This window comes from Notechis scutatus, chromosome 1, assembly GCF_049901735.1.
Source record: "Notechis scutatus isolate UNSWTSFEM ecotype Mainland chromosome 1, rNotScu1.2, whole genome shotgun sequence".
In the NCBI taxonomy this organism is placed as follows: domain Eukaryota; kingdom Metazoa; phylum Chordata; class Lepidosauria; order Squamata; family Elapidae; genus Notechis; species Notechis scutatus.
Genome location: NC_142009.1, coordinates 242,703,700 through 242,718,145, shown reverse-complemented (window position 1 = coordinate 242,718,145; position 14,446 = coordinate 242,703,700). Strand labels below are relative to the sequence as shown.

At 36.2% G+C, this 14,446-nt stretch overlaps 1 protein-coding gene across 1 annotated transcript in view; it reads left to right on the top strand.

The window, feature by feature from the left end:
• OTOG (otogelin) overlaps window positions 1-14,446 on the top strand; it is a 115,967-nt gene that overhangs the window by 86,714 nt on the left and 14,807 nt on the right. Inside the window, exons 36-45 of the mRNA XM_026668384.2 lie at window positions 659-827; window positions 1,550-1,695; window positions 2,022-2,111; window positions 3,887-4,070; window positions 5,942-6,162; window positions 6,562-6,700; window positions 7,549-7,743; window positions 9,393-9,605; window positions 11,446-11,550; window positions 13,639-13,749. Coding sequence (XP_026524169.2) covers window positions 659-827; window positions 1,550-1,695; window positions 2,022-2,111; window positions 3,887-4,070; window positions 5,942-6,162; window positions 6,562-6,700; window positions 7,549-7,743; window positions 9,393-9,605; window positions 11,446-11,550; window positions 13,639-13,749 — 1,573 coding nt within the window. The remainder of the gene's footprint in view (window positions 1-658; window positions 828-1,549; window positions 1,696-2,021; window positions 2,112-3,886; window positions 4,071-5,941; window positions 6,163-6,561; window positions 6,701-7,548; window positions 7,744-9,392; window positions 9,606-11,445; window positions 11,551-13,638; window positions 13,750-14,446) is intronic.

Here is a 14,446-nt window from a genome sequence, read left to right as displayed (position 1 = left end):
TAGCCATCCAAAGTGGTTGAAAGTCAGAGAGCATCCAAGCTTAATAAATAAATACATCAATAAAAATAATAATTGTGGTTTTCACATATTTATCCTGATTCTGCACTTCTCTGAAAACCTCATATGTCACAGTCATTGAAACATAACTAGTGATGCAAACAAGTCTTTCTAGATTTTTAGCGAAAAATTTCTTACAATGTATTGTGGTAAAAGTCCATGCCTAGATCATTTATGTACCTACTAGCATTCTAACATGATCTGGAAGCATTTTCTTGAACCAATCTCTTGATAATTCTGCTCATGGGTTAAATATTATTGATGAAGAACATTAAGAACATATTCTGGGCTTTTGAACTACTCACTATAATTGTTTGGGGGAAAGTATTTGTGTGTGTGCTATTAATTTTTTAAATTTTAATAACTAGCTTAATTTTGTAATCTTATTTTTATGATTTGCATACTGTTAATGTTAAACTAAACATTGAACATTTTTCATGGCTGCTATTTCAAAATTCAGCCTTAATTAAAAAAAAAATTCCTGAATACTCGAGAGATCTTGGATAATAAGGCTCCTGAGTTCTACTATGTTGATTTCTTGAAAATATGTTGCTTTTGTTTTGTTCAGAGTTGTAACCAATCTTTTCTAAATATGCCTTAGCCTGTCACAGAAAATGACTGCATAAAACATATTTGCTTAGATGGACAATTAATTCAAGTTAACCAATCACAGTACTGCCCATACAGTGCGACACAACCCAGCTGTGGAATTCTTGGATTTGCTGTTCAGATTAATGGCGACAAATGCTGCCCCAAATGGGAATGTGCATGTGAGTTATTAGTCATATAGTGTTTATTTTAAAACTGCATTAAGCTGATGAAACCCTGAACTTCAGAGTAGGTATGGAAGGAACAGATGATAGAAATTATTCCTGCCTTACATACAAAACAGTAGCAGTTCAACCAGAAGAATATTGGGAACTGCACAATATGCAGTGGAATAGAACTCAGTGAAGAGGGATTAATGTGATACTGAAGAGAATACCTGTTATATAGATATTTTTAATGGATTGAGAGTTTCCAATTCCAGTTCTGAGAATAGTTCCATTCAAAGAAACAAGCTATGTTTTTCACTGAATCTTTCTGCCATCTATAGCATCTTGTGGCCCTAAGATTTTGATAAGGATTGTAGAAATTTCTGGAGTAGCATCAAATGTGAAAGGGGGAAATAGAAATAAATGCCAAACATTTCAGAAAAAGCAGTCCTGAATTCAACTTACTTTGATCTCAAGTAAAACATGGTATGGTGACAAAATAATGTTTTAAGCTAGGAAATAGTGGAATTTCTCATTTTTTAAGACTTTGTATCAATTAGGATTCTTTTGAAGCACAAACCTATTTGTTAGGAAATTACTTGTCAGATTTTCAAGAATTATTTACTCGGTTACATATTTTTTATCTAATTTAACAACACAATTAATTTCCATTTGCCAGCAATCATCTGCCTGTTTTGTAAAAAATGTTAAATTATAGTTCACATTCTGTTTGATAGGTCGATGCACTTTCTTCTCTGATCTGAGCTTTATCACCTTTGATGGACATCATGTGGCTTTATTTAAAGAAGCATCTTATATAATCAGCCAAACACAAGATGAAATTATAAGCATTCATGTTGTTGACAACAGAAATACCAACATGGTACTAAATCTTGTTTACTATTTTGTATTTATAGAATGTGCACAAATAGACTTCTGATCCAATAGAAACTTTGAGGCTAGAATATCATTAATTTTGCTTTTTTGGGGAGTTGATGTTTGAATAATCCTTTTCATATATTTTTAAACATGCAGACCTTTTAAAACATTTTCTCTTAAATATTAAGGCAGTTGAATATAGGCTGGAGTTGAAATTGGGGCTTACATGGGAGAGGAATATTTTTTATCACACCGTTTAATCTTATGAGACATGGAAACCACTTTGTAATTCTTTGTGAATGAATTCTTTTTTGTTGTTGTTTTATTTAGGGGATCTTAACCTATTCTAAGCTAAGTCTGGCAATGCTGAATTTAACATATCTGTCTAACCAGATTATCATTGACCGCTTAAGTAGAAAGGTAAACTTTACTTCTTCTGTTATTTAGTAATGGTCCTGAGGAAAAAATTATTTATTAAAATTCTAAGTCATAATTTTTTATTTTACGATTTATGTTAGGTGGCATAAATTGAAGTTTGGGACCACCGTAACCTCTGGAAGAAATGAGCAGAGTTCCTAGAGATATTTGTGATTTAAAATCTAACTGTAAGGGGAAACTGTTAAGCACATTAATTGATTGAATTGAATTGATATCATTTGAAATAAAAGTTAAACTAAATTCTTTCAGCACTATTTTTTTTTTTTTTGCCTAGTAGATTTCAGCATGTCATTTGTAGTAACCAAGTCTTCTAAAATTTGTATGGTCTTTTTAATGTCAGTGTTTGGGTCATGCTTATGATTCTAAAAAGCAATTTTTAGAATTTCAATCTCCAATTTCCAAATGAAAGCTGTAACTTAAATAATTAATATTAATTATTGTCTATCAATGTTATTGATATTTTTAATTAAGAATAATTTTGCTAATTATTACTATTTTTATTTATTCGTATCCTGCCTTTATTATTTTTACAAATAACTTAAAAATACAAGGCAGTGAATATATTCAGTGTACCTTCCTCTTCTTATTTTCCCCACAACATCAACCCTGTGAGGTGGGTTGGGCTGAGAGAGAGTAACTGGTCTAAGGTCACCCAGCAGGCTTTTACAGCTAAGGCCGGACTTGAACTGATGTTCTCCTGCTTTCTAGCTTGGTGCCCTAACCACTAGACCAAACTTACTTGATTACTTAATTATTTCTAGAACATACAGCTAAATAAGTAAGAAATAAGAACCTTATAAGCAGTAGTGACATGTTACATCTGCTGTCCTTTATGTGCTTATTTAAAAGAAATCTTAAACGTATTTAGTGGAACTATATTTCTCAGAAGTCATACATAAGAATTCTCAGTATATCTACTTTGCAGTTAGTGTTGGAATATTTTTCGTCCTCTTTTTTACTAGTTTTATAAGTCTGAATAAACAAAATATATGATAAATGTTTATTACTACATAATTGCAACTGTAGGTTAATATGAAAAGACAATGACCCAGCCTTGAAGGGACACTTAAGGGAAGGGACACTTAAGCTTGTTAAAATTTAGTGCTATTGACAGAGAAAGGTCTTTTGTTTGTTTTCTACTTTAGCCATCCAGAATTTCTTGGAAAGTCTGGTTAATCTTAGTTTCTGCTGTGGAACTACATCAGAAATAGATGTAGATGTACACTTACTTGCCAGTGTACTGGCAAAAAATTTATCAGCCTCAGTATTTTAGAATTTTGGGGAAAAAGGGTAAAATTCAAAAATAGAATAACATCCAGATATCTAGCTGTTGGTTTTCCCCAGTTGGAATATGTTTTGAATTATCTTGTATTATATCCTCTATTTCCCTTCTGTACTTCAATCAAATCATATTATCGTTCTTATAGAATTTAATTTGTCACCGGCTTAAAAAGAAAAATTTAGCCATTGTCCTGATGGCATTAAATTATACCCACATAACTTGAGTCATAATTTTCTATTCTAAATACTGCCTACTTTTTGATTGCTTCCTCCCAAGATTTGCTACCTTATTGGGGTTTAATAATTTAATATGCAAGTTGTACAGATTTTCATTGGAAGGTCCATTAGAATTTATTTGATTAAAAGATTTGCTTTTATAGAAAAGGAGAAATACTTGTTGAAAGTATTATTATGACAAAATGCAAACTCTAATCTTAAACATTGCCTAAATATCTGTTTATATATCTCTTTTCTAGATAGTGGTCAATTCAAAATATGCTTGGCCTACTGTTAAAAAGTATGGTTTTAAAATTGAGGACACTGGCTTTATGTATCTTATTAAAACCCCAGCAAATACTAAAATTCAGTGGTTTCATAATACTGGGATGATGATAATTGAACATAATGCAACCAGTGATAAAAAAACAATGGGATTGTGTGGTAAGCTAACTTTAGTAAGATTTATTTTGTTATGCTTAACTTTATACCTTTATATATGCATCCACTCAGCACACATTTTTGTTAAAGGGGAAATATCACATTTGTTTGTTTATAAATTATATTGCAACTTGAAGAGTAATTCTGTGAGAAAGTAGAAAATGATACTAATTGCTCACCAAAACTATTTGTAGTTGAAATGAGGCTAATTTTCAATAAAACAAAATAAATAAAAGTGCTAAAATTGCCAACCAAACTATCTGCAGTACAACTTTTAATTCTTCTGAGATCATATTACAGACAGCTATGGGTGGATGAAAACTTGCTTCTGCATTTAGAGTTTATGAAATAGAAGTATGGAGGTTGAAGTAATGTGAAAATAAAGAGAACATGAAAAGCAAAACATGCTTTCCATAAAGTTAAATAAGATATTTGAAAGATGGGTAGCCTGCCCTCTGCTAATATGCTGAAGAAAATGCTGCATAAATGTACAATTGTTCAATATGAGTTGAATTTAAATCAGATGACGTAATCTTCCCCCTCAGTAATCCTAAATCAGAAAAAGTACTAATGGAAATCTGAGTTATTTCTGCTATTGAGAAGAGGGTAAAGATGAATATATAGCTATTGAAATTAAATGTAGAAACAATCTGTATCATTAAACAAAATGCCTACAACTTGTTAACCATACCTATACATTGTTAAATAGTGGGCCTCTTTTAGCCTGATGGAACACCATGTGATTAAGCATACATTCCTTTCTAATAATGTATGATAATGCCAATCTGTATGTTTGGCTTTACAATATCATAAACCCAGCCAGTGGTGAATACTCATTATAGCTGGACTTAGCCTCTAATCAGGGCTGGCCCGGTGGGGGGGAGCCTTTTGCAGAGTCAATCAGACCGAAAATCCTGGAAGAAAGAAATGGCAAACCACTTCAAGAAATGTACAAGGAAAAGTTACCAAGAGTTAAACTCAATTCTCAAGACCATATTAAGCTTTCAAGGTTTGAAAGGCTGCTCCCCCCTCCAGTCTTAAAAAATGGGTTGCTCAATAATCCTTTCCAAAATTGATTTGCAACAGCCCCAAATAATGGCCATTCATTATACTTTACATTATAGTCTTAGTCAAAATCCCTCCTGTGAATTCATGGACATGTCCTTGTTTTCTTCACAGATGTGATTGCCATTCTGTTCAAAATCTATCATAGAGTTCCAATGCTTCTTGGTTATCTCTTACTAAACACTAATCAATTCCAACTTCATTTTGATTTTTGAGAGTAACCAAGGCCTGCTAGGTGTTGTAGTTATCTGAGCGTGGAGATTGGCTACTGCTATAGACTGAAGATTTTACACATGAATTGGATGAGTTTAGTTAAATCAATCCAGAAGCTTTTTCAAGGTGTGATAATTATATTGAGGCCAGTTCTATTATCCTTTACCACATGATAAGTAGAATAATATATATGTACACCAATCTTGGAATTTTATCTTTGCTTTCTATGCTTATTTTCTTTTTCTGATACTGTCCTGGTTTGGCATAATTACCTTACAATAAAATAGAATGAACTCATTTGGCCATGTTTCTTGTTTGATCTACCTTCCAAAGCTGAAAAAAGTTCTATTTGAACTTTGGCAGAAGAACTACCAAATTAAAATACCACTTGTTCTAGTACAAATGGCTGTAGGTCCTTTCTAGATATTAACTGCAACTGTAGAATTAAGCCATTTTCCTCAGGCCTTTAGTATTGGAGGGAAAGATTACTAAATTTTCCTTTTGTTTTATGCTCTATGTTGCTTAGAATCCTTTCAGATTGAAGTGGGTCATAAGCATTGCAAAATAAATAAATAATGTAGTGGTCTCTTTTGCAGGTTTCTGTGATGGAATTTCAACAAATGACCTCATGTTACCTAATAATACAGTTGTAAGAACTGCAGCTGCTTCAGTTATCTTCACAGATAGCTGGTTGGTGCCAGAAACACTGAAATATATTGGAGAACCAAGAACCCATGAAGCTAACTGTTCAGCCATGGATTGTTCATTTTGCATAAATATGTTGTTGAGCCAAACATTCAGCAGCTGCCATCCTTATGTATGTTATCTTTGATTTCTACTTCAATTATTTTGCTTGTTGATAAATCTGGTTATGGATTGCATTGTGTTCAAAAGACATTGTCCACCCTTGCAGTAGGACCATTGAAATGTTTATTGAAGGGAAAATATTTTTGTGGTCTTGACACAACTTGAATGCAATGGAATATTTTTATTTGAAGTGGGATTCATAATTCACAATAATCCAGGAATGAATAGCTATTCTATATTCTATAATCTGTTATGATAGATAGATAGATAGATAGATAGATAGATAGATAGATAGATAGATAGATAGATAGATAGATAGATAGATGTTGTTCCTTTCCATCAGATTCCTAATGCTGGTTTTCAACTCTGTCAGCTACTAATCCAAATATATGTTTTTATGTGTGTTAAGGTTTCTCCAGCTTCTTTTTGTGATTTATGGATCCAAGACAGTGAATATATTCAGGATCCATGTTTAGCACTGTCTGTTTATATCGCCATGTGTAATAAATTTAATATCTGCATAGAATGGAGGAATTCAAGTTACTGTTGTAAGTATTAGTTATGAGACTATATATGTTGACCCCAATAGGGCTACATTATTGGAAGTTGTTTAGACCAGGGATCCCCAACCTTTTCGACGCCGTGGCCGGTTCCGCATCAGCTGGGCGCCGGTGGTACTGGCATCAACTGGGCGCCGCCATCTTTTATGACGAAAAGGCGCTTCCAGTGACGTCACCGGAGCGCTGTTTCGTCAAAAGATGGCGGCGCTAGCGCTGGTGAGCTTTTTCGGGTAGAAATGGCTTTCTACCCGGAAAAGCTCACCGCTAAGCGCCGCCGCCATCTTTTATGACGAACGCTCCGGTGAGCTTTCTACCCGGAAAAGCTCACCGAAGCGTTTTTACCAAAAAGATGGCGGCGCCCAGCAACCAGCGGCCCGGTAAGGCTTGTTCCGCGGCACGTACCGGTCCATGGACCGGCGGTTGGGGACCCCTGGTTTAGACAATGTAGTCTATGAAACTGAAAAATATATTAGAGCCTGGGTTCAAGTCCAAAGTCAGTCATTTTTTGAAATGTTGTTAATCTTTGGGTACAGATTGTATTGCAAGTGCAGTTGGAATAACTGGGTTTTTTTCAGAACAATAAAACTATATGAAAAGAAATATCATAATGATAAGATACATTAGCCATGGGAAAGGGGCTTTGAATAGAGAAATAAATTAATGGGATGAATGGTGAACACTCCCAATTCTGCAGCTCTAAAACTCTTTTTATTTCACTTTCTAATGAGAAGGGGATGATACCACTGCTTATTAGTGCCAATGCATGTGTTTTAGAACCTGGTGACTTCCACATTAATAGCAACATTATGTTAACACTATACTTCTTGCCTTGCTAGCCTTTCCTTGTCCAGAAGGATTCACTTACAAGGCTTGTATATATCCATGCCACACTCCAAGCGCTTGTCAGAGTACAGAATCCACTGTAGAAGATTCAGACTCTTGCTTGGTGCTCACTGAGGGCTGCACCTGTGCAGAAGGAACTGTCCTTCATCAAATTCATTCAGCTCTCTGCATCCCAAAAGAGAAATGTGGTAGGTGCAATGTTTTCTTCTTCCGCAGCCTATGAGATATATGTAATCCATCAGACAGCTGTGATGAAATTCAGGTAACTTAATAGCCAATAGATTTCAGTTCATCCATAGAGGTAACTATCTGGTGCAAGTAGTCTGGAACAGGAGTTGAGTTTAAAGCACTTCAAGTTTATTACATACTACTATACACAGGAATCTGATCTACTAACAGTTGAGGCTAATAGGCACTAAATAAGAATCAATAGATTTCAAGGGAGGTTGGACTTAGGTCTCTTGTGGGAGTAGAATGACTCCAAACTGATGACTTATTTGACTCCATCCTCAGGCTCAGCCTGGTCATCTCCTAGAGTAGCCTATTCATGAATGGAAGCAATTTTCAGTTTGTGAATTGTGCTTATAAGCTATTTCTTATTTATTTATTTACTTGTCTTTGATATCTTAGTCTACAGAGGTTTCTCTTTTTTAATGTCTGTTTGGATATTAGAAATATTCTGCATATTCAGAAAATATTTCCAAATTTATCTCTTGTGGATTATAATAGATACTAGAGACAAACCAAGATTCGTAGCAATAGATAGTATAACAATGACTATAGTACATCAATAAGCAGAGAGGTGAAGCTAGGGATTATAGGATAAGCATCCTAATGATTCAGTTTCTTATGAATTAGACTTATAACTGTTTGTATAGAAGTTGAAGCATATTATCTGCCCATATCTGTAGTGCTGCAACTGAAGCCTATATCTATTTGCTACCATTGTTCACTCTAGAACAGGGGTCGCCAACCTTTTGGACCTCAGGGACCACCAAACTCATAATTTTAAATCCCATGGACCAGAGACCATGGGAAAATCCCCCAAAAAGTCTGAGGAAAATTCCCTACCCTGTTTTCCTACCGATTCATCATTTTTTATTTGGGATCACAGGATACTGTCTCCAGCTCCATTCTCGGAGGTGGGGGGGGGAGAGACTTTTGGCTTCATGCAAGGAAAGCAGCAGAAGCAGCAGAAGTCTTTCTCTTCCCCAAACTCTGCCAGAAATGAGTCTTTGTGAGACTTATCACACTGGTGCAGCCTCTTGGAGCAGGATGCCTTGCAGGGTCCCAAAGACTCATTTCTGGTGGAGTTTGGGGGAGAGAAAGACTTTTGCTGCTTTCCTTGCATGCAGCCAAAAGCAGAAGAAAAAAGAAGCAGCCAGGTGGCTAGGCTAGGCGTGTGGGGCAAGTGGGGCAAGTTCCCCCCTCCGCCCTTAAGTTCCCCCCTCCACTCTTTCCCCTCTCCCCTCACTACCTTGTGTTGTTTGCAATGCAAGCCTTGTGTTCCCATGGGGCCATGTGGACAGCGCAGCCTTGTGTTCCCGCGCAGCCTAGATTAATTGCTTTGGGAGGTGCTTTGGGGGTGACATTTCTCTGCGGACCACCAAAATTTTCTTGCAGACCACCAGTGGTCCCTGGCCCACTGGTTAGCGACCACTGCTCTAGAAGATTGTTGGTTGCCATTGTTTTTATTTATTACATTTGCATTCCACCTGATTCCCAACAACTTTGGGTTTTGCATTCACACAAGCATTAGATACTTAACAATGCTGAACCAGTGCCAAAAATATTTTTAGAAAAATGTTAATGCGTGTAGTTTTTCTAAACAATTCAGCCTGTACAGATCATTCTGGAGTGCCTCATGCAGTAGGTGAAATTTGGAAAACTTCCAGTAGTGATTGCTGCATGCACAAATGTGTGGACAGTGATACCATTACTGCTGTGGAATACAATTGCTCTGTTAATTATGATGTCAGATGCCAGCGCTTTGGGGAAGTGGCTTTAATTGTCCCTGATGGTCAGTCCTGTTGTCTTCAGAAAGTCTGCAGTAAGTATTCTTGCATATTCCAGTATCTGAATGGGTTTCTTTTAGAAAAAATAACATGAACAAATGTTTTGTCTTTAAACTGCATTTTTTTTAAAAAAAAAATCACACTAGTTGCAAGTGACTTGATTTGTATATAATTGAATATAATTTGAAGATTGTTTTTTATTCATTTATAAGACTGAGATCATCAAGAGTAAGGAACAAAGTTGATAAAGAATGCATGAATTGGAATATTGACAGAAAACCAGTGAGACAATCTGGAATTGTTTACAGCCTGACAAAATGGCTATTTAATTGCCATTAAAGTTGCTAAGATTACCCAGAAAATATACTGCAAAAGGAAATTATATTTCAGAAGGTTACCTAAAGAACCTTCTGTTGAGGTTGATTAAGTTGCAATTATGATGTTCTCTCAATTTGGTCAAAGAAATTTTACCAGTGAAACTAGTGTGGGCAGAATAAAGCTTGAACAACAATCTGGAGAAGCACATTGACTGTTATTTATACTTTCTAAATTCAGTTATTGTGAGCCACAGTGTTGCAGAAAAATAGTACATAAACACGATGGGATGAAATTATTTATAATATAGCCACAGGTTGTTGTAGAGAACATAGGAAGAGGAAGGAGTATTACATATATTCATTGCCTTGAGTTATAAAAATATGAACAGCAGGATATAAATAAATAATAGGCAGTATATTATATGGGAATAGCAAAGTTGTTCAGATCTGTGTGGTTGTAGTAAGGCGTTGGACTAAGGTACAAAGATCAAGGTTCAAGTCCATCCTTAGCCATGGAAGATCACTTGGTGTCATAGGACTGCTCTCTCTTAGCCCAACTCACTCAAAATGTTGCTATGGAGAAAAATTGGAGGAGGGAATTCCTGAAGGAAGAGGCTCATAAATCCAACAAATAAATATTAATGTCAGTTCTGGAAATTCTGGATTACTTCACCAGTAAATTACTATAGTTCCACTTTCCTAATCATTCTAAAGTCAGTGAAAATGAAAAATTTCTTAGCTGGTCTGCTGAATTATGATCTCTTTGTTCAGTATATTGGATGAAACACATTCATTTTCCTGGTAATCACTGACAATTAAATTGAAATAAGCTGCTTTAACCTCCCTGAAGAAAAATAGGATAGGAATCTAACCAAACATACAACAAAAACATTAGAAAGGTGATATCCCATCTTTGCTTTTTCTATCCTGAATTAAAAGAATTAAAAGAATCTTTTTTATGCAGCTTGTTTTCTGAGAGACCTATATGCAGGGGTGGGATTCTACCGGTTCTGTTCATCTCTGAAGAACCGGTAGCTCTGGAGAGTAGCAGACAGAGAACATACCTAGAACCGATGTCTGCTGCTGTTTTGGCCCACCCACCCGCCTGGGCTCTTACCTGACCTGTATTTCCTGCTTTTTCAATTGCAGCGCTTTGCGCAACACAGCTACGGTTGAAAAGCAGGAAAAAAGTGCTTTTTCAATCACTGTGCACTTGCACGCAGCGCTGCTCAGCTGTCCAGGCAGCTAGCTGATGATGATATAAACACGGGCGCAGCTCAAAATGTAAAATCACCGAACCGGTAGCTATACCGGTCAGATCCCACCCCTGCCTATATGTATATATGAAAAAACAGTCCAAAGCCTATTGGATTCTGCTTCTGTTTGCTTGGATCCATGATCTTTTATAGTGCATGGCAATACTGATGTTTTTTAAATGTATAATTGTCAATATTTCTGTGGCAATATTTAATGTGGGTGCCAAAATGTGGCACATTTTTAAAGCTATACTTAGCAGTATTTTTGTAAATTCTTTTTGGATCTGTTTGGCTTGGTAAAGCTTGCAATCAAAGCCTTTGTGACACCCTGGTTCCTGAATGCAAAGTCTTAGAGAAACTGGTAACCTATTATCAAGATAATTCCTGCTGTCCAAATTATACATGTGGTAAGTATTGAATTTAAAAACTCATTTTGAGAGAGAGAGGGAGGGAGAGAGGGAGAGGGAGAGTGGGAGGGAGGGAGGAAGAGGACAGATGTGAAAGGAAGTAATTCCCAAGGAATAGATTAAGGAGAAATGAACACGTGGAAGAGAGACAACTGATATAAGAAATAAGTCACTGGAAACAGCCACATGGTTGTGTGGGCTAATTTGCAAGAATATCAGAATAACCGAATTGGAAGGGGACCTTGGAGGTCTTCTAGTCCAACTTCCTGCTCAGGCAGGAAATCCTATACTATTTCAGAGAAAAGAATCATGAATGGGAAGAATCATGGGACAGCCTTATTTGGGAGGGTCTACTGGTGAGAAATAAATCAGAGCCCAAAAGAAGGCCCAGGCAGCCGAGAATAAGGCTTTTTAGATAGACAAGTCTCAGTGGAGAGAATGAATGCTTCAGAGCCGGGGTGAGATCAGAGCTCAAATGTCTTAGGTGTCAATTGTAAAACATTTCTATGCTGGTTTCCAAGTTGCCATAAGAAAGAAAGTGGGGGGGACCCTGAAGGAGCATATGGCAAATGAAGCACATTCTAAGCTTATCTCATGAAGATTGTAACTGAGGCAATCGGGTATTTTGGGCCCGAAAATTGGAGATTGGAGAGCATGATTGACACCTAGCCCATGAACGTGTTTCGTTGGACAATCTGAATTAAGATACACCCAAAGGGGTGGGAGGAAACAAGGTCATAGGTGATTGTAAATTACATATCTCAGAGTTGGCTTCATACAGATCATGCCAGTATGTCGCTCCTAATAAAACCCTTTGAAGATTTTTGAAGTTTGGCTTGAGGCTCATGATTTAATCAGGGTGATCGCTGGAATTCTGACATTAGGGCTGAAGGTGAATGAACTCACCAAGCTGAAATTCAGAAATCATTGGAAGTCAACAGGAATTAAGGGGAAATTCTCTTAAAACTTTGATTAAAAATTGGAAACTATGGCAGTCAAGGAAGTGTCAGGATTAGCTATTTGGAAAAGCAAGCTGAGAGAATTTGTTCACCGAATTTCTCCTAAAGGATAAGTTCTAGGCCAGAAATTTGCAGTGGGATTCATTTCTTTTAAGGTATGCTAGTCTGCTTAATGAATCCTGTCATTTGGAAATTGGCCTCTGGTAGTTTTTAATTGTCTTTTGTCTAGCTAAAATATTGTAAGCCATCATATGTTATCTGAACTCAGATATGGACCATCAGATCTGTCATCTGGTTTTCCCATCGCTTTCAGTGGGAGACTAAAGTTTGAGATACTGTACTGTTAGTATTCAGAATTCAATGCTTTATTCCATCCAGTTACAATTGTTTTGTCTGTACAAGAGGAAGTTTTACTTTTTCTTATTTATAAACGAATTAAAATCAAAAGATGGAAGCTTTTGTTTTCATTTCCTTAAGAAAAGACAGGATGCTATTCTCTAGCTACCTGTCTCACAAGTATAAAGGCAAGGAGGTAATGCTACAGAGTATAATTTTCCATGATGGTGATCACCGTCATTATTCTTCCTCTCCAGTTTATGGTGTGCCTGTTAAGAAAAATAAAATGGCAACCCAGCGTATACAAGTAGTCCTCAACTTATGACCACAATTGAGCTCAAAATGTATGGTGCTAAGTGAGAAACTTGTTAGAGTTTTGCCCCATGTTACGACTTTTTTGTTACGTGAATTACTGCAGTTCTTAAATTAGAAACACAGTTATTAAGTGAGTCTGGTTTCTCCATTGACTTTTCTTGTCAGAAGGTCGCAAAAGGAAATAACACAACTCCGGGATACCACAACTGTCATAAATGTGAGTCAGTTGTCAAACACCCAAATATAAACCACATGACTATGGGGATGCTGCAATGGTCATAGATGTGAAAAGTGATCATAAGTCACTTTTTTCAGTGCCATTGTAATTTCGAACAGTCACTAAATGAACTGTTGTAAGTCAAGGACTACATGTACTAGATATTCTTCTGGAAATTAATAATAGTACAGTAATACAAATGAACACTTGTTCAAGTTTTATTTTACTTTATTTGCCTTGTTTATGCTCTGCTTATTTCAGAATGTGATCCAGAAAAATGTAAGTCTATGGAACAAATTCCGCATTGTCGATCAGATCAAACTTTGGTTGCTGCCCATGTGGAAGGCACCTGCTGCTTCTCTTACATTTGCTGTATGTCAGATTTAATTTTTACTTACACATTGATCCCTCAAAGATATAATAGTATCTTAGATCAATAATACCTGCTGTTTCATGCCTTACATCATACATTCCTGTATCAGAGGTGGTATTCAGCAGGTTCTGACCAGTTCTGGAGAACCGGTAGTGGAAATTTTGAGTAGTTTGGAGAACTGGCAAAGTCTGGAGATTTTACAGTATCCTTCCCCTGCCATGCCCACCAAGCCACACCCACAGAACTGGTAGTAAAAAAAAATTGAATCCCACCACTGTCCTGTATCCATATTGCTTCTAAGAAACATTTGGTGATTCCGGGCCATTTTAAATTTCTTTTGTGGGAAGTGATTTGAGACCTAGTTAGTAATGAAAGTAAAGGTGAGATTTCTTTAAAAGTAGAAGGAAGAGGAGAAGAAGAAGAAGAAAAAAAGATCATTATCTTCGACTTTAAGAATTGCAAAAATGGGAGTTTCAATCATGTATACATATTGTATTACTTCAGTGATCAATCCTGAAGTAATGTCTACCTGCTGAAATTTCTCACTTGTGAACAATTGCCTAAAAATGATATTGTGAAAAGGTAGTGTGTATAATGCCAACATACTGTAATAGTGCAATGAAAGCTTACAGTAATTGAATAAGAGCTTGTGCCCCCCCCTCCTTCGTGTAGTAAAATTTGTATCCACCAGTATAC